A 19,895-nucleotide genomic window follows, 5' to 3' on the forward strand; every position below is an offset into this window, starting at 1 on the left:
CAAAGTCGCTTTAGGCATTTTTCCTGAAATCGGTATTCATCTGGATGCACCGTTCCATCCAGCTTTCTTGTTCGAACTCAAGCACTCAATGTACGCATTTAAGTTTCATGTCCTGCTTAAGATAAACCATTTAGTTTTCGTCCTCAAGTCTTAGAAGCAGCTTCTCGTTGTATTTGGGGGGGAGGGATGGGTTAAGTTCAGTGTTACATCAATCTCTTTTGATAGTCTGACATCAAGCATTTCTCAACAACCTTTTTTTCTGGCGCAAGAGGATAGCTGTTGTACTTTTGATGCAGTTCTGAAGGATACCAAGGTCTACCTCAAGAATCATTCCAGACTTTGAATTTTCATTTCCATTATTTCATCCTTTGTTGGCATAACATCCATAAAGCCCATCCGTAAAGGTTGTTTACGTCGAGATATAAGATGAATTTTTTTGGCTTGCTGGGGTCATAATCTGGTACCAAGGGATTATTTGCCTTGGCCTATCTCTTGCTTCCCATCGAGATTCCACCCTGTATCCCCCTCTCAATGAATAGACGCATTTCAGTGTCTGTCAATAGCTCCAGCACAACTCCTGTGTTTTTCAAAAGCGCGTCCCAGCTCAAGCTTGGTGAGGTATAATAATGCGCCGGATCTAACCCATACTGTGTCAGACATATCTTTCGTAAGTTCTCAAAAACGTCTGCCAGCAGTGCCACATCCGTTTCGACGTATAAATCGTGATAATCACCAAGTGTTTGCAACTAAACACCTCCCAGACCCTATGCGTGTGGGCATATTCCTCGTCTGTTGCGCGCTCGTCGTTAAGCTTGCGGGCAGCCTTGTCTCGCTAAATCTATTCCATGAATCCACCTATTCATAAGGATAGATTCCCTTTTTGTAAAAGAAGGTCGCTGCATTTTGGCATGGCTCCTGTTATTTTTAATGAACTCTTTGGGCGTTGCGCTTACAAGTGAATAAAGACTTCCTTGCCAAAAGTTTAAGCTGTCAATAAACCAAAGACCTCCAACTGAAAATGTAGTATATTTCCTGTCTTATTGACAATGCATTTCATCTCTTTCTCCAGATTGGACATCGCTTTCATTAAATGATGCACGTCGTAGCCCCTCGGGTTGTGGAATACAACTGGTATTTGGTCCGTCCTGGGTTTTATTCTTAATTTAAAATTACATTCATTGTGCGCGACCCCGCTGTACTTGCCAGTTATGTGGCAATGGTCCTTTACAGAGTCTTAATGGTTTTCACTCAAAGTTTCTGAGCAGAACAAACATGTTTCCTGATTGTTTACAATGCATTGGTCAATTATATCTCTTTCTTGTTTTTCTCTTCTTGGTCCAACGAATTGTATTATTTTCAGTGCTTCGTAATAACATCTTTTGTGGCTTTGGCCGCAATAATCAACTGTACCATGGTCATAAACAGTAATTGAGTCAAAGGAAAGATCTTTTATCAAACGTTTGTTACAAATATGACATTTGGTTGAGATGTTGTGTTTTTTTCCAGTCTTCTGCCGTCATCACAAGTGGCTTTGGGGTGGCCAAATTTTCCCTTATTGCCACCTCCTCTTGCATAATGCAATTTAAAAACATTCTCATCGCGTTTTCATCTCTGTAAACTCTTTGCCCAATGACCTCACCATCGTACCTGACAACTTTGTGGGCAGACCCATAAGCCTTATGCAGTTCCATCTTCTCAGCGTAGCTTTCATTTATCCCTTCTTAGTTTTCTGTCAAAACGAATCTTCTGTGTCAAAGCCTCACAGTTTGCCTTCAGTTGTTTGTCTACCATTTACTCCATTACAGTATTTTTTTTTATTCTGAAGCTAATCCTCTCTTGAAAACCCAATAAAACACATAACGCAATAGCTTTGCTTTGTTGTTTTCGCTCTGATCGAAGAGCAATGAGCTTACTCGTTTTACATGACAATAGTGCTGCTTTTCACCCGATTGAATAAGCATATGGTTTAGCGTTGGCACTTTTTTTCCTTTCCCACTTATCCTTTGCACTGTTACATGATTTTATCCTAAGGCAAATACATTGATTGCAAGCTTTGTGTTTTGCGCCTCAAGCTTGTCTATTTGTTTCACTGGCGTTGGAAAGTCAATACTTGCGTAATATAATCAATGCCATCGTCAGCCGGTCTGTATGGGTTCTTATCTTTCGGTGCAGGATATAAAGCAGCTCTGATCGCCCACTTCAAACATTCGTTATCCCTGTTTCCGACATTGATTATTATTGTTATTGTTATTATTATTATCATCATCATCATCATCATCATCATCATCATCATCATCATCATCATCATCATCATCATCATCATCATTATTATTATTATTATTATTATTATTATTATCATTATCATTATCATTATCATTATCATTATCATTATCATTATCATTATCATTATCATTATCATTACCATTATCATTATCATTACCATTATCATTATCATTATTATTATTATTATTATTATTATTATTATTATTATTATTATATTATTATTATTATTATTATTATTTGTTTTTCAGCTTTTGTGTAAGATCCAAGTTTTAAGTTCCTCCGCGCAGTGGCTGATAGCGTGCAACGTTCACGTATGCCTCCATTATTCTTTCAATAACCCAGCCCGAGCTAGGCCTCAATTTCACCTTTAGTTCTTTCAATAAACCTGCATGTCAAATTCCATTTTTGTCTGGTCCTCATCATTTCTGTTAAGAACATGTGGATCATTTTCTCGGAAATAATGTTCCATGTAGTGTGTTTCTCCGTTTCTTTGTACTGAAAACTTTACTTTCAGCCCAAAACTTACTTTTACGCTCTGTAATGCTTCGATTTTCGTTTTTAACTAAATTAGTAAACCACTTATTCCTTTCTCTTGTGAACACTAAAAGATCTTTATTGTATTCATTATCTGCTGGTACATCCATTTTCCATACACGAAGCCATTCCTGAAAATTATTTCGGGCTAATGCAAACCCGTTTTACACACCAACGACATCGGGTGGTAATGGTTGAGGTAGGTTTGTGTTTTCCTCTTCTGTTATTGACCCGTAAAACATTTCCAAAACATCTGACAAGTATCTTTCAGCATCGCCCAGAATGCTATTGTCTTTGGCGACATGTACTTGCAGTGCCCGGTTTATCAACGGGAGGCATAATAATTTGCGTATGTGGAACTACTTGGCCGTAATTGGTTAACAGGTCTTGTTTTGGGAATACGCAAGTCCCTTTGCACATTTCAGCTGCTGTCAATCAAACGGTTGGACGCGCTAAGTAAATCCCAAGGTGGGATAAAGTTAACAATAGCGCTCTAATTAAAGGCGCGCCGCACTCTTTAAAAATAATTTAATCAAAAAGTTCGCGTGCAGCGAAATTTTTATTTAACTCGATAGAATCTGATGGTCAAGCGTCTGACTTCTAAAACCATAAGAACGCGTGGGTTAACAAACGGCGCTTCAATGACCGACCTGCGATCAGAGGAAATTTTCCGCTTCATTTTTCGTCTCACCTTTCGTTGGTTTTCGCGCGAACCTCGTCGAGAGAATGAAAAGCAAAAAAAAAAAAAAAAAATTGACCTGATCGTAGTTTCATAGCTAGTGCGATGTGCGTACCAGTTGTTTGAGTTGTTTAATCGGTGGAAGATGGGTCAATGCTGGAAAATGTTAGTTTCTAAATTCGCCGCGGCAGTTTTATTCACGCTTCTCCGCTGGCGCATCGCAGCATTTTCAGTAAAAAAGTAAACACTTCAGTTTTTCACTTTTGCCACCCAGATGTGCAACCAAAGTAGACTAAATAGGCCCAGTATTCTAAATTACTTTTATTCAGAGCAGGCAGTTTTAAAAGCCGGCAAAAACGCCCGCCTCAAACATGCTTACGCCTGAGGGAACATGACAATTATTCAAATTTGGATCCGTCTTGACTTATCAAATAATATAAAACCTTTAGTTTACTTCTATAGGTCCAGTTGCTAAAAACTGCTGTGTAGTCAACATGTCCAAGCGAGCGAGACACCCGATGGGCTACTACGAATCATTACTGAAAGATGTTCGCGATCACGGCTGTACTTTAAAATACCGACCGAAGGTTAAGCCCACTGTTATGGGTGTTTACGAAGTTGAGCGAGTCGTCGCGAAAAGAGTTCGAGGAGACAAAGCGGAGTTCTTTATCCAGTGGAAGAACTACTCTACCACTGAAAATACGTGGGAACCAGCCGAACATTTACCCGAAGATCTTATTGCTGCCTTCGAGAACAGATCTGTCGAACCAGTTCGCGCCGATGAGTGCAGAGAGAGGCTCGCCCTTCTCTTCGAGAAGGATTTAAAAGCTCCCCTGGCCTGCAACGAAACGATCACAATGCGACACGATGTACTGCGAGCGATCTTTCCTGGTTTGCCGTCAGACCTTCGTGGGACTCCGTACCCCGCCAGTGAAGAGGAGCTGGTGACAGCAGGCCTTAGTTCTTCCCTGAGGAAGTGTTTGACAGTGACGGTGCCATGTCGGCAAATATTATATTGCAGCATTTCTTCAATTGGAAAATTCTGTGACACATCCGCACGCCGCGAAATATAAAGTACAGCTTTACTGGACCGCGAAATCACCGCTTTGTTTTTGATGCTGTATTGCAATATTTTGCACGCACGCGCACAAAAACAATAACAACAACAACCCGTATTCCTCTCGGTATGCCGACAACTGTTTGACTCATTCTACCCGTGACAAGACTTCTTGCTCATCAAATGAACTGCAGCTCCAAAACCTTTATAAACGTGGTACTATGCAATCGTTGTCACAAACAAAACAAACGACGACTAGAAGGGGCCGCTTCAGTAAACACCGTCGGACCAGTTGGCAAACAAGCTAACAGTTCTAAATCTACCACGGTCTCAACATTTCGTCTCTCAAACTTTCTTTATTTCTAGGTAAAAATAGGAGACATGAAATTGATGAACTTTTCTTCCCGTTTAGAGTGTTACTTTGTATTTTCAAATTTCAAATTGTAAACGTTTTAGTCGGGGTTGTTTTAAAATAACAATCCTGAGGGTTTTTTTTTTTTTGAACGACTTTCGAGGGTGCAGCTTCAGCACATGCCTGCGTTTTTCTTTTTTTCTTTTTTTTTTTGCTTTTGGCTTTGTTTTGTTTTGTTTTGTTTTTGTTTTTTCGTGAGACTTCGTGTTTTCGTTGAAATTAATTCGACAGCGAGCAAAGTCGGTGTTATTTCGCGCTTAATCATCGGTGTAATTTCGTGTATTTACTATTTTTAACTGGAAACCGTACCGGGGGCTGCACGAACGAGACAAGATGGATATGAAAGCAAAAAACCCGGTTACAATTCAGAAGGATTTCATTTTGGCCTTCTTTACCGTACAAAGTTAAGAAGTCAGTTTTGCGCGGTCAAATGTAATTACTCCGGACCCTGTGTTTAGCTATTATATATTGTGACTACGATCCGCAGTTAGAGTCAGAGGCCTACAAAAAGTAAGTTTCTATTCACTAAATTTACAAACTCCTTAAGTTATCAGTTTGTCCGTTTTTGTTTTGATTGAAAGAAATCCAACTTTCTTTGTTTTTAGTTTCAATAAGTATGAGTTACTTTATGCATATAAGGCGACGAGCTCGGCGACCGAGCCCTGAGGCACGCCAGCTTCAAGTTTACACCAGTAAGAATTAACACCACCAATTATGACCCTCTGTTGTCTATTTAATAGATAGCTACCAAACTAATCCAATAAATTACCCTGAACTCTAAAAGAGGTAAGCTTATCCAGAAGACCACGGTGCCAAACCTTGTCGTTCAGAAATATCAAATGGATTAAAAAAACTGCTTGCAAATTACTAGATTGTTCTTCTTTTACAGATGATAGAAGTCGATTGCTTAGCTTACCTTGATTTAGCTTGAGACAGTCGCTTTTTGTTTTTGTTTTTTTCTAGAAAGTAACTATAAATTGAAAGAGACAAACAAAAGGCAATGAAGTGCGTTTATTTTGGACCAATCTTAGTATTTTTATTGCTATCATTTACAGCTTCAAATGCTATATAAAATCCGTTTCACTACTCCTAAGGCTGAGCTCGGCCTGTGGCACTCTGCACTTCAAAACCCGACTAACAAGTTGCGTCCGCTTTTAATGCTGTCAATCACAATTATGTCGAAAACAAACAGACAGTACAACTCAAAGTGGATCGGAATCCACCAGTCACAGCATATAAAAGGTTTCTTTGTTGCAATTTACTTCTTTGTTTTCAGTTTAAGACGTCCGTTTCTTTGATTGACAGCAGTATAGCGTGCGTAGCTGACGGTTTCGTTGGGGTTTGGGGGCCCGCGGCAAAGCCATGCACGAGAAGACGAAAATGAGAGGCGAATTCGCCGCTCGTTTCCGTCTTCTCATCGTTTTCGGCGCAGACCACTTTACCCCCTACGAAACCAGCTACTCAGGCTAACAGCAGTGAGAAAGGAAATGTTCATCAAGTCTTGAACTTCAAAGACTCGTGCCTTGGTGTTACAAATGCGCAGGAAATACCAAGATTGAAACGTTGACTAATGCATGTAATGAAGAGTTTTTGTGTGCAGATATATTGATACAACCTTCTGTTAAGGCTAGAGATATCGTTGTTGTTCCTTACAATTGCTGGTGTCAATCTTGCGAGAAACAACAAGTCTAAAACCTTATAAAGGTGTGACAATGTGTTTGTTTTGTTTTTGTTTTTTTAATTGAAGTTTAATTAATTAAATTATTAATTGACGCTTAAAAATGCGCATGGTTCTCCACAATTTTTTTTCTTTTTTGATTTCCAATTATACGGCAGCCCTAGGCCTTAATTACTAAGATCTGCTTTTCTCGAATACTCATAAACTGCACAAAAATACCTTTGAAGGATAAAAAATAAGCAAAATAGGCAAAAAACACCTCGAGCACCTTAGGCATGCGTAGTAACAAAGGAGGTTTACAATATTACACTTTTTGGACCACGTCACACGGGGCAATGCTTTTCTTCTTCTTCTTCTTTCTTTTTCATAAAAACAGAACATCTAAGGTATGAAAATGCAAAATAACAAACAATGCAATATAGAACAAGGCTGATTCCACGGTCAGGAAAATATATTTTCCCAATATTTGGAAAGGCATGGCCTTTCTTCTTCAGGAGACTTATGAAATACCCTGAGAAGAACGGACCGCCCCTTTCGAAATATTAGAATAATTAGTATTTCCCTAACCGTGGAATTAGCCTTGCTCTGGTTTTTTTTTTTTTTTTTTTTTTTTTTTTTGCATTAAATGTTCTACAAATTGTTGCTAATTAGATCCTTTACTACAGGATCCTTCCAGTACTTTTTATTTTGTAGCGGTGGTCCTTCCAAACACAGCTACTAGGTTTTACGATAACAAACCCTCGTGCAAAAAATAAGAAGTCACACGTATTTTTACATCTTGGATGCTTCATATTGCTCCTTCTTTTGAAAGCATCTGAAAGGTAAAAGGCAAAATTTTCCAATTGATACTCAGTATGAAATACACATCCAACTTACGTTTGATTAATCTCTACATAGATAACATTTGGTTAATTGCAATAGTTAGATGGTAGTTAACGGTGGTGAATGGATTACACCCAAGCAACACTGGGAACCAAAGAGGATAGTCCTGACAGGGCTCACACTTAATTGTGCTTATCGAGTATCATTGTTTGCGCCCAGGAAGGATCCTTGTTTTTCATCCTTAGCGATGGAATAGCCCTGGAATACACTATAACTGTGATAGCACTGAAAATGTCATTTACCCCGAGCTGGGTAACCCCTGTGTACACCAGCCCCCTCCTCTCAGGAAGGGATTCGAACCCATGACCACTGCGATACCGGTGCAGTGCTATACCAACTGAGCTATCAAGTCAACTGGGAAGCTGGTCATATACCTTTGTAGGGTATTTGTAGGGTATATATCTTTATTTATATTAACCCTCGGATTTTAGAGTAGCTTATGCAGCTTATATCTCCGAGCATTAACCCACCCAACCATGAGAACATCATAAACAGAAAGACCAGACCACAACACATGAAACTACGTCCCCTACTCTTTGCGAACTTAATTCAAATTGCAATCCATTCCGACCCAGCCTATCTAAGGCCAGAAACACTGAGACATGGCAGTTTTAGTACACTGGTTTGGTACTTTAGAACAAAAATGGACCTTTTGTTTTTAGGTTTCTGTCAGTACCAAAACGTCCCCGAGTTTTTGAAATGACACCAAATCCTGTGACCCTTCTCCTTTAAGCTCCGGCCGAGGGGTGACCAGTGTATAACGTGCGAATTTACCATGAATGTGCACACATGCAACATATGTTGTATACGCGCCTTCGAAAACACACAAATCCGAAAAATCAATTTTTTTTCCAGTGCTACGTAGTTTCATAATCCATTTGCCAACCCGAGTATCTACAGTGGACTACGTTCTTGTTCGTAAGGTGAAAGCAGTTAGGCACCTATTGTTTTTATATAAACAACATCCATGGATGTTTGGTCCTTCGCGCCGTGGGAATACAAGTCCGCTGATACATAAGGTAGAGCAGGGGTATAAGCCACCCTCGTACAGGGCGCGCGAAAATCGTGAGCGAGTTGATTGTCGAAAAGCAGTTTTTTTTGAAAATGTCCAAGCAAGCAAAGGTTTCCTACTATTTTCATCACCGCGGGGAATTATTACTTTACACTATCATTATTAGTCACTCGTTTGCTTCAGTTCCCTGCGAAAATGTCTGAAATCGTTTTCGCCTTCGGGAGAGCTGAGGCCCATTAGTCGGAGCAGCTTGAGGATCAATGTTTCCTTCAATAATTGTAGTCCGCGCAAGTTGAATTAACTCGGTAAATTTTATACCTGTTCGTTTGTCAATACATACACTGAATTCCGTTAAAAAGCCTAAGTATCTCTATAAGTCTGCTACCAAATTATGCTGGATTTCAGTTTTTGTCATTAGGTTGGTGTCATATTTTGTGAAAATAAGCAATGCGTACAGATAAATAGCCATGTCACGGTAGAACACGCCGGAAAAGGGAAATCCAAGTCTCAAACTGAATCAAAACCATAACCTTCCCGATACCGGATGGAAAACTCTACTTTTGACCCATGGTAGAACCAAGTGGTGGCAAGGTAGTTTAGTTGAGCTTATGCAAAGTATGAACATGGATAACATACCTTGTAAGCACAAACTGTACTTTATTTATTAAGAAAATGTCGGACATTCGAAAGCCCATTTTACACTGAGTTGTGTGTTTAGTAACTGGTCTGGCATACAATTCATGGCAAGGTAAGGGTGACTGTACGGAGGGCTGAGTGACTATATGGAGGGTTAGGGTTACGGTTAGGGTTATGTGGGTGACTAAATGGTACCTTACCATGAATTACTTGCCGCTGGTCTTTGAATGGAAGCGAGCATGGAGTGGACTTGGTGTTTTGATACAAAACTCACTGCTTTTGACTAAATGAAAACTGAATAGCATAACAAGCTAATCTTACAACTGGAGAATGGGCTATTGCAAGGTTGTTAGTAGAATCGATACCTCAAAGTAACAGTGATCAGTTTGCACAAAGTAACTTATTTCAAACAACAGTAAAAATGGTTAAAATCAAGATTGTGCATATGTACCTCGAACCCGGGTCATAAGTTTCAATATCTACTTGTGATATCTAGTACACCAACAAGGGTCTAGCTGGCAAAAATGGCAGTCTTTAACCATATATAATAACACAAAAACTAACCATTTGAAATAACTGCTTAGGTAGGCCTATTAATAGTGTATAGATTAGTGCTTAACCCTAAAACGCTGTTCTCTGCCTTAATTGAGCTCAATTCTCTTATAGTTCTCTGCCTAAAAAGTTGGCTTTTTTTCTCGTCTACGTCAGAACTATGAGGTGTCCAACCTTGGTTTGGAGTATCCATGCTAGCAACAACCCTACTGGTTTTCAATCCGCCTATAACAGCATTGAGAAGAATACTTACTCTGGCCAACACGCTGCATCCGTCAGCCATGGCAATGTAGGGGTACAATTGACCATTAGCCGTCTTCAGAGTCAAGGGCTTATCGTCGTTTTTTTCCACATCTATCTTTCTACCGTTCATAGTGAACAGAAATGAGTACTCGCCATTTTCCTGTCCAATCAGTGTACAGCGAATAAGATCACCTCGACGAGCCATAACAAGGCCTGTACAAGGCAAAATGATGGTTTTTTTTTTTTCAATTAGTGAGAAGTTGAACAATAATGCATAGGCAATGTAAATAAAGTTAAGAGATTAACGCAATTATTCGTAACAGGTAAGTAAATAGTAAAGAGGTATGTGAAGATCTTCTAAGGGTCAGTCTCGCCAAAATGTTAGACTTTTGCTCATCTCCACGTTATATATACAAATGCTACAAAATATATTGAACTATCTCAGTTAAAAAGATCTTGAAGAGCAAAATAAAACAAATAGTTTAGGGTTTAAGTGCGGAATTGCAGTTTTCCTCGTCTCGACTCGTAGCTCAGTCGATAGAGCAACGGAGGCTCAAATCTGTAGGTCGTGCATGGGTTTGATTCCTGTCAAGGTCAGGGATTTTTTTGTTGCCTCGTGCGATCTCCCATTTCCTTACTAGGGCTAACGCTTAGTGGGAATTTCATGGGTTCACTTTAGCACTTTAACATACACTGCAGAGTTAATTCTCTGATCCATTGTTTTATTAGTAGCCGCTACACAAGAGGTATGGTCTACGCCAGGAGAGGAAAAGGGGGTGGGTACTCAGGTATATGAAGTACGGGGAGGTGAGAAGACATCTTTTTTTGGCTTTGAAAATTTACCAATTGGGGACTTTATTGAGGTTGCCCTTAGGGCATCCCCAGATTGCTGTTTAAGTCCTATTGATCGACGTCTCTAGGTCACGGTGCTCAATCCCTAAATTTGAGAACTATAAAGAAAGCAGTTTTTGTACACGCCTGCCAGGTGCACGCAATTATCGTGAACGAATGAAACGTTAACTTTTATATCGCAACATTACAAAAAATCTCTTAATAAGTAGATATTCCAACGTTATTGCAATCAGCCTTTCTCGGGGAAATCAATTATAGGGATCAATTGTTGAACCAAATATCGGTGCGTTTGAACAGGTCGTTCAACATTGTTGAAAACCTAAAAAAATGTTGAAAGCTTGTTGAAAGTGTGTTAAATCAAATTTAAATTGGTTTAAACTTTCATACAACATCGCTTCAACATTTCTTTTGTTTTTGAAAATGTTGAATGGCGTTGAAATCCTTTAAACATCCCGTTCTTCCAACATTTGCCCAACATCCATTCAACTTTTGTTGAACGAATGTTGGGCAAATGTTGAAACCGTTTTTAAAAACAGGCTGGCCTTTAGGCGATTTGATGGTAGGGGTTCGGGTTCCTGAACAGTCCTTCTTGGATGCCCTATAGCTTGATTGCACGAAACGTCGTGGCGGCCATGTTGGTGGTTAGGCACAATAAATTTTTCTCCCCTGGGAGTTAACTTCCATTTTTATGCATGCTATGTGAGCAAATTTACTTTTGTTTTGGCACCAACATGGCGACAATGCAATCAACCTGTATGAGTTTGTGGGCTATTCTTCTCACGTGCACGTGGCAAATTTTGTTGGCAAACAAACGTTGTCGCTGTTGTTGTTGTTGTTGTTGTTGTTGTTGTTGTTGTTTTCAGTCTTCGTGTGGCTATTATATTTATATTTTAACAATTCACTGTCATGGCAGAGCAGTAAAAAGATAAGTATCCCTAGTACATTGTTCGATTTTTCTTTTCTTTAATGTTCGTTTTGTTGTTCTCATATAATCGCTACGATCGTTACGATCGCTATGATCGCTGCAAAATGCGACCAGCGATCCCAGCGATGATAACAATCGTAACGATTGCTTTGATTCTCATATGATCGCTACGATCGCTAAAATGTTTCTGAAGTTAAATTTTTGTGTTGAATTATGGGATACAAAGTCCAATGTTGTAATGACTTATGGGATATTTCCAGTCGCTACGATCGCAGAAACCAATTCCCATATGGTCGTTTTGATCGCTATGATCGCGACGATCGCGCAACACAAATCGCTACGACCATTAAGATAGCTTAATGATCGCCGTACAGAGTGATTCTCATATATCGCTGGGATCGCTGGTCGCATTTTGCAGCAGCGATCGTAACGATCGTAGCTATTATATGAGAACCACCCTTAAAAGAGAGCGAGCCAGGCTACCGCAATGGGCAGACATATAAGCCACACTACCTGCTTCTGATTAGAAACTATTAAATTAAAGACGGTCCCTACTTGTGTTACTGTTCATACGTTCTGTACATCCCGAGGCACTCGGGTTTCCTGTGGGTGGTACTTACTAATACAGGGATATTTTTGCGCTGTTTAAAACTATGGCAGAAGCAGAACTTAGCAAGTGCTCTTTGTATCCAAAAAGAAAATTGGGAGGAACCATACATTTTTCAGAGATGATAAAGCTTTAATTAAAAAAAAAAACACCAGAAGTTGATTTGTAGTTTACTGCTTTTTAGAACAATTGTTGCTCAATTATCTCTATAAAACGCGCGGTTACCCCCAGTTTTCGTTTTGGATTTCAATAGCCCTTGCTAAGATCTACTTGCACATAGTCATACACCGCGCAAAGTACTTCGGTATTAGTAGGCACCGTCCTAAGAGTCGTGACGTGATTGTTTTTATCTAATGAGTTTTTCTGAATTGGCTTTGTTCTCTAATTGTATTTAAAATAATACGTTTGTAAACTTGGTGTGTGTAGACAATGTCATGAAAAAATGGTTATTTTTTCTATACCATGAGTATCTTTCGGGTATTCGACTGAATTGTGCCAGATTTTCCCATCACCAGTCTGGTATCCCAACGAGTTGTCACCCCATCCAGGCATATGAGTATCACTATAATTTGCATTCACCACTCCTATTCCAAGCTGTTCCTTCTTTCCAGTATCAAAAATGACAACCTGAAAAGAAAACGTTGACATGTGTTAAACAAGGGCGCAGTTAAGGCGTTCTGTTGCTGTTGTAGTTGTAGTTGGTAGTAATTCCTTCTACTGTATTTGTAATTGATGTTGTTGTTTCTGTTGCTGTTGCCGTTGCGTTTGCCGTTAATATAGTTCCTGTTGTTACAGTCGTACTTTTTCCTGTTTAGTTGTTACTTGTTTCTGTTTGTTTTTCTTTCCCTTTCTGTTGTTGTTGTTTCCAGTGTTGTTGCTGTTCTTGATATAGCTGCTGCTGTGGTGTTGCCATTGATGGCGCTGACACAATTATTACTTGTGTTTCTGCAGTTGTACTTTTTTACTGTTGCTGTTGTAGTTGTATTCTGTTCTCGTTGATGTTTTTCTTGCTGCTGTTGCGCTAGCTTTTCTTCACATTTAAATCAGAATTTCCTAGGCGATTTTTCTCTTTCGATTAGATATTCACCAAGATGAATACTGGGTTCCCTAAGCGTTATACTTGTTGCGTGCTGTTGTAGCTTCAGTTTTGCTCTCAGTTTTACGTTTCTTTTGCTGTTGTTGTTGTTGTTAGTATAGTTGCTGTTGTTGTTGTGAAAGTTACTGTTTCTGTCAAGTAATTGCCTCTGTTGGACGGAATTTTTGTCCGATCTTTATCAGGCTCGGTAAATTTCCTGATATACGGGTGCATCCGAGCTGGTTTTTGTACTTCTATAGTCCAGTACTTAGAGAGATTTGAAACTCTACAGGCAACACATGTACAGGATATGTTCACACCAGTGTTAGGAGGGGGGGGAGGGAATTCTGCCTGCGAAGACTTTGAACGTTTATAGAGTTTTTAACATTTGCTCAAACGGCATGAAATGTTGTGACATTTTCAAAACTTTATGTGGGACTGAACAATTTGGTAGGATAGGTTCACTGAATTTGAAGATTCCTGTTTTTAACGTACAAAGCAATCAACTTTCTACCAGTTAATCTCATGTTTGTAAATCATTTTCGGTTTTTTTTTTCTTTTAAAATTGATAACTTTTTGGTAATGTTTGGCGATTTTCTGAGGATCTGGAGTAAAGCAGGAATACAAGACCGTCAGCTATTTCTAAACGGAGACATAATTTCCCTCGACATATGATGTTATCTGTTCCCGTTGCGGACCTCAAAGGAAACATCTTTGGGTCTACTACCTATATCCGCCGAGTCCCATTGTGATACCTTTTATACTTGTGCTGTTATGGGGTGCGGAGGGGAGAGGGGGACAGATCTTCCTTGGTCTACTGGATAGGATTTAGCTCTGTCATAATTGTCATTTGAAATTCGTCGCCTGTGACAGAGGACCTACTGTTACTTACTTCAAAGTAGGGAGCTTGAGGAGAAAAGGGTGTTTTATGTCTTGCTCCAAAGAAGGACTTTTCTCCTGGATTAGAGTCTGTACAGGACGCAAAAAAATTATAGGTTAAATTAAAGCCGCCAAAAGTAATTGAGTTTTATTCTTTGATTTTTCTAATTTCAATTAAAAATTAAAAATCTGGCGTAATCAACACAATACACAGTGCACGTGTAGTTCCTCGCTTCTGCTATAGTTCTTAAAGAGGGAGATATGTCCCGAAATGCACCTAACAATGACTTGGATACTTCATATAAGACAGACCTTTTTGACATTGTCATATGACTTCATGATTGAAAGAATTATTTGTGTTTTCCTTCGGATGTCTATCATACAGTTCTTGCATCTCATTAGCATGCATTTCTTGACATATCTCTCTCCTTCAGAACGATAGACAAAAAGGTCTGTCATATAACCCAAATTCAATGTTAGGTACTTTTCTGGACTTAAGTGGAAGGAGGTTTAGGGTTTTTCACTCAAAGGAAATATTCACATTCAGTTACATACTCATATTCAGTAGCGGTTATGGTGCTGGAGATGGTGAGAGCCATAGGGGTGAATGGTGGCTGTGGTGGTGGTGACAGTGAAAGTGGCAGTAATGGTGAAAATATTGGTATTGGCGTTGAAAATGTGGGTGGCGATGGTGATAGTGATTTTGATAGTAACGGTGTTGATGACGGCGATGGTGATGGTCATGGTGATAATGGAGGCGATGGTAAAGGCATTCAGGGTATTGGTGATGGTGGTCGTGGTGATAATGGTGATGGTGTTAGTGATGGCGATGGTAACAGTGATGGAGATGTTGATAGTGATTGATGGCTTTTAAGGTGATGGTGTTTATGTTGATGTTGGTGATAAAATTGGTTGATGGGATGGTGTTGGTGATAGCAATGATAATCGTAGTGATTAGAATTGTGATGGTCATGGTGGTATGTCTTGGCGTTGGTAATGGCCCTGGTGACGGTGATGGTTGTCGCGGTGATGATGGTTACGGTATTGATGTCGGTGAGAGTGAACAGATCGCGATGATGATGGTGATGATGATGATGATGATGATGATGGTAATCGTGATTGTGATAGTAACGTCGATCATAATGATGATGATGGTGATTATGATGGTGACGGTGACAGTGACAGTGACGATGATGATGCTAATGTTGACTGTGTTGGGGTTGGTAATGGTGATGCTGATGCTGGTATTTATAATGGTGCTGATGGTGGTGGCATTAAAGAGTATCATAAATACGTACATTATGACCATCCAGGCGAGTGTTGTCCTGAGAATGACTACTTGAAGTGACACTGACTGACGTTTCGAGTCATGATCATCATCAAGCGTCAAGTAAATTTTGGAATGTCAGTAGATGGTATAAATGTCTTTTCTTATTGACCTGTAAGTAAGTAAGTTTTATTAACTTGAACCAGACGCCACTGAGACGTTGCCAACTTTACAAATGACTTATTGAAACATCAACAAAACTAACAAATAGACAAACCGACTTACTTTAATAACAATAAACTAATGAAGGTTTTGACTAACAAAAAACGGAGCGAAACGTACCAATCACTCTTCACAGCCAATACCTTCACGGCTTAACTGACAATACGTTAACCAATCGGGTCAATATCCAGAGGCATTTATACTATCTTCTCACATTCCACAATTTACCAGTTTACTTGACTCTAATGATGGCTTCCGCAATGGTTTTCAAAAAGTCAGTCAATGTCACTTCAAACAGTCCTTCTCAGGACTACACTCAAGAGGATTATCATAATAAACGTACCTAGGATATGACTTCTGGATTCAAACTATTTACAGTTTTGTGAATGAGTATAATGGTATACGTAGTGGTCGTGGAGATGATGGTGCAACGACAGGAATACAAATGGATAAACGTTACACAATAATCTTGTCAAATCTGGACCTGTGTTCTCAACATTGACGTTTGGGCAGCAGGAACCTCGAAATTTAGTATAGCATTTCGAAGATCATAGATTTTGCCGATAGGGCAAGGCCATAAAAAATATTCTATACAGCATCACTAATAGCCTTTTGTTGAATACGCATTCCAGTTAAGGACAGCCAATCCAGTAGTATGTTTGATAAACCCGTCACACTGTGAGCGGCTCAATTACAAAATCTCTGAAGCATTTTGGGTAGAGTGTCACTAATGCTTTCCCAGGAGAGACAAAATAAAATATAATAGGGCTCAATCTGTAAAGCCTGGTTTTCACTAGCGACGCAAGCATAGGCGCAAGCACAAGCAAAAGCAAGGAGCTTTATGTCAGGTGAAAACGACCGCGACGCAAGCACAAGCACAAGAAAAGGAAAAATTTTTATCCTTGAGCTTGTCCTTGCATATGCTTGCCTTGAGGCCATTTTCACAGTGAAATAAGTATTCTTATGCTTGCGTCTTTGCAGGCTTAAACGGTCGTCTAGAGTTGGTGAGAATGACATTTGCCAAAGAACACTGATGTTACACACAACTTTTTAAGTTAGGTTGTCAACTTGCCCTGCCCATGTAAGCCTACGTTGCTCTCTAATGAATAATATTTAAGATTTCAATACGTCCAGCGACAATTATTAGCGGTAAGTTATGTCATCTTAACACATGCCCAAGGTACGTGCTCATAAGCCTTTCGATATCCTGTATTTGATCATGAGGACCTGAGGCCGTTACGCCAGTGCTATCTGCATAAAGTTTCTTAGGATGAGACTCCAAAAAGTGAGGCAAATCATTAATGTAAGATTATGCATTGTGGTACTCTACAATATGTATCCAATAAATCAGAGAAAGCCCAATTAACCTTGAGTTGCTGTTTCCAGTACTATGGTGGTGATGTGGAAGTTTTGGTGATGGATGTCATGGTGATGATGCTGGTGGTGGTGGTGGTGGTGGTAGTGATGATGATAATGGTGATGGTGTGGTAACGATGGTGATGGCGATGATTTTGGGAATACCGAGTGATGACCAAGATCACAGTGTTGGTAATCACAATGATGATACTGATAAAAATGAAATCCTAGATAATGACAATGATGACGATGATGATGATGATGATGATGGACAGAAGAACGGTGCTATTTTATCATTCTTAATCTCTACATTGTTTTTAACACCTAGGAAAGAAATTCCATACCTTCGCACGTTAAAAGCAGACCTTCAACTCGTATGTTCTGGGACTGAGGCAATTTCCACGCCTTGGATACAAAACAAGTCAGCAGCATTAATTATTACACCACAGAAATCTGTCATTTTGCAAGATGAGGTTTACCTTGTAAACACTAACGCTGAGTCGTAATCATAGGTAAAAGGGATCACTCCAGCTTTGTGAAGTTTTAGAGCACATGAATACCCATTGAATCACTTCAAATCCAAAGCGTGTATTGAAAACCTTTTATGCTAAACTTTTTTTTTTTAATCATTCGGAATTCAGAAATGGTATAACATAAGACTTGATTTATTTAAGTGTTAACTTAGATTCGATTTGGTATAATTTTGGTACAATTTTAAACTTAAGTTTATAACTATTTTGAGCTTATATGGGGTCTTTGATTCAATAAATTGTGTCAGTTCGTTCTCGTTCACGATTTCAAATTGAAATTTTAAAATTAACAAGCCTATATTCAATATTAGTGTTACACTCTTTTCTTTCATTCCTCTTCCATCGTGCTTTACTAAATCAGGGACCGACCATCTCCTCAAACATTGTTCCCTACCAAGAAACGGCAGCTATAAGCCTTTCAGTCTGTTTCAAAAGAATTGTCTCTATAGCGTGACTTAGCTTCTTTGATGCCCACACAAATTAACTCAATGAAAAAACTGTAGAAAGGATCTTTTTAGCTTTAATTTAAAGCTATCGAAGGACATTGACCTACGAACAACCATTGCCAGTGAGTACCTCTTGGCCACAATTGTTTCCTGGGTGTCCAAATGTTGTCCTGAGAATCTGACACGTTATTTGACGGCTTTTCTCCGCCTCGTGCAGCACAGGATCTAAAGAAATATATCATAGATATTATTTAAGGTGGCTTACCGAACACAGGTTTTAAACAGTACATGTCTAAGTGCTCAAAATTGGTAAAGAGTAAATTCAAACTAAGGACGTTATTTTGCTAGTTAAGCTGAGCTGGTGCCACTTCCTTGGCAACATGACTTTTTTATGAACCAGCATTTAAAAAATATAAATGAGTGTTGATTATTTCCAGAAAATTATGTCTCACTCCAAATTTCCTCCTTCATTTAATTTGTCTTTAACAAACTGTACCATGAATTTGCATTTGTAAATATATATGTCGGTACACAGGGACGTAAGTCAAGGGAACGCAATTCTTGAAGGTCCTTTCTTGCGTGAAATACCATTTTTTGTAAAAAGAAAACCTAGTCACAGGGACGAAATATATTTTCAAATTGGTGAAATAAGCAGCACTTTTCTTTTTCTATTTGTTTTTTATCAGTCTTGGATGATTTCCACTGAACTCAGTACGTTGTAAGCGTCCTCCGTCTCCGTGATCAGAGTAGTTCTTAATTTTCTATTCCTTGCACCTTGCACTTCTTATCCCAATACCCATTTTAAACAAGTTGTAATAGCTTTCCGGTAAAAAGACTCGGCTTCCTGATATCTAAAATCCACTGTACCGAAAAAGGTCGCGACAGGTACATTTACCTGTAGTTCTTAGCGTAAAACGCTTATAAAAACGCAAAGAAAATTCTAAAAACTTCATTCAAACTTAGCGCACATATATGGCTTTCTATGTGCCTATTGGCTGTGTTAGGTTTGCAAGGAATTGTGGTAAAATGTTCAGCCGCCATCTTCTTCCATTCGGTGGATTGTGGATGTCACATCGTTTTCAGTGCTGAGTGTCTTGTTTGCAGAGATGTGCAGCAAAAATCAAAAGAAGATATACATTAACCTTATCTCGACCGGGCCTTTTTCTTGGTCTTCTGGAGCTGGAGGGTGGGGGATACCCCCTCCTCCATAACCTCGCTGTATAAAAGCTATAGAAATGAGACTTGTAAGAGGGACAGTACGTCCAAAGATGTTTTGAGGTCCGCAACGAGAAGTTGTGACGTCACATGACGTTGTAATGACATCATGATTGTCGTGATTGCGGCCATCTTGGATTTCTGGATTTCTCCAAAACTTCAGAAAAGCGCAGAAGTTGAGCAAACAGTAATCAGAACCACTAAAGGAACACTAATATGGGTTTAAAACTTAAAATTTAGAGAAAGAAAAGTAATTTTCTTAATTTTTCTTGAAATAGGGATTCCATTTTCTGAAAAAACCAGCCTGTCAAAGATGGGTTCTCATGGCAACATCAAAGTCAATGAACGTAAACCGATGACATAAAATTGTTTCGAGTTAAATTTCCTGAAACTTCCTGACGTTTTAGGGCATTTACTCAAATGTTAAAAAAAGTATTCAGGCTCAAAGTCGCCGCGGGTAAAATACCCACCCCCCCCCCCTCCCCCAACCCCTGGTCTAGATATGATTAACTTACCAATCCGTTCCATATTTTTGGGATTTTAAACTTCCATG

General features: G+C 39.3%; 1 protein-coding gene across 6 annotated transcripts in view; it reads right to left on the reverse strand.

Annotated features, from left to right (window-relative positions):
- Nucleotides 1–5,958: 5,958 nt before the first annotated feature.
- LOC146482396 (uncharacterized) overlaps nucleotides 5,959–19,895 on the reverse strand; it is a 65,600-nt gene continuing 51,663 nt past the window's right edge. For all 6 annotated transcript variants that reach the window (XM_085107242.1, XM_085107241.1, XM_085107245.1 and 3 more), the window contains 6 exons: nucleotides 18,258–18,352; nucleotides 17,496–17,556; nucleotides 14,320–14,396; nucleotides 12,814–12,979; nucleotides 9,979–10,181; nucleotides 5,959–7,457 (listed from right to left, as the gene is read on the reverse strand). In XM_085107242.1, the coding sequence (XP_084963368.1) occupies nucleotides 7,431–7,457; nucleotides 9,979–10,181; nucleotides 12,814–12,979; nucleotides 14,320–14,396; nucleotides 17,496–17,556; nucleotides 18,258–18,352 (629 nt within the window). In that variant the 3' untranslated portion in view covers nucleotides 5,959–7,430. The remainder of the gene's footprint in view (nucleotides 7,458–9,978; nucleotides 10,182–12,813; nucleotides 12,980–14,319; nucleotides 14,397–17,495; nucleotides 17,557–18,257; nucleotides 18,353–19,895) is intronic.

This window comes from Pavona decussata, unplaced genomic scaffold (genome assembly GCF_977016875.1).
Source record: "Pavona decussata unplaced genomic scaffold, jaPavDecu1.1 SCAFFOLD_46, whole genome shotgun sequence".
NCBI lineage: Eukaryota > Metazoa > Cnidaria > Anthozoa > Scleractinia > Agariciidae > Pavona > Pavona decussata.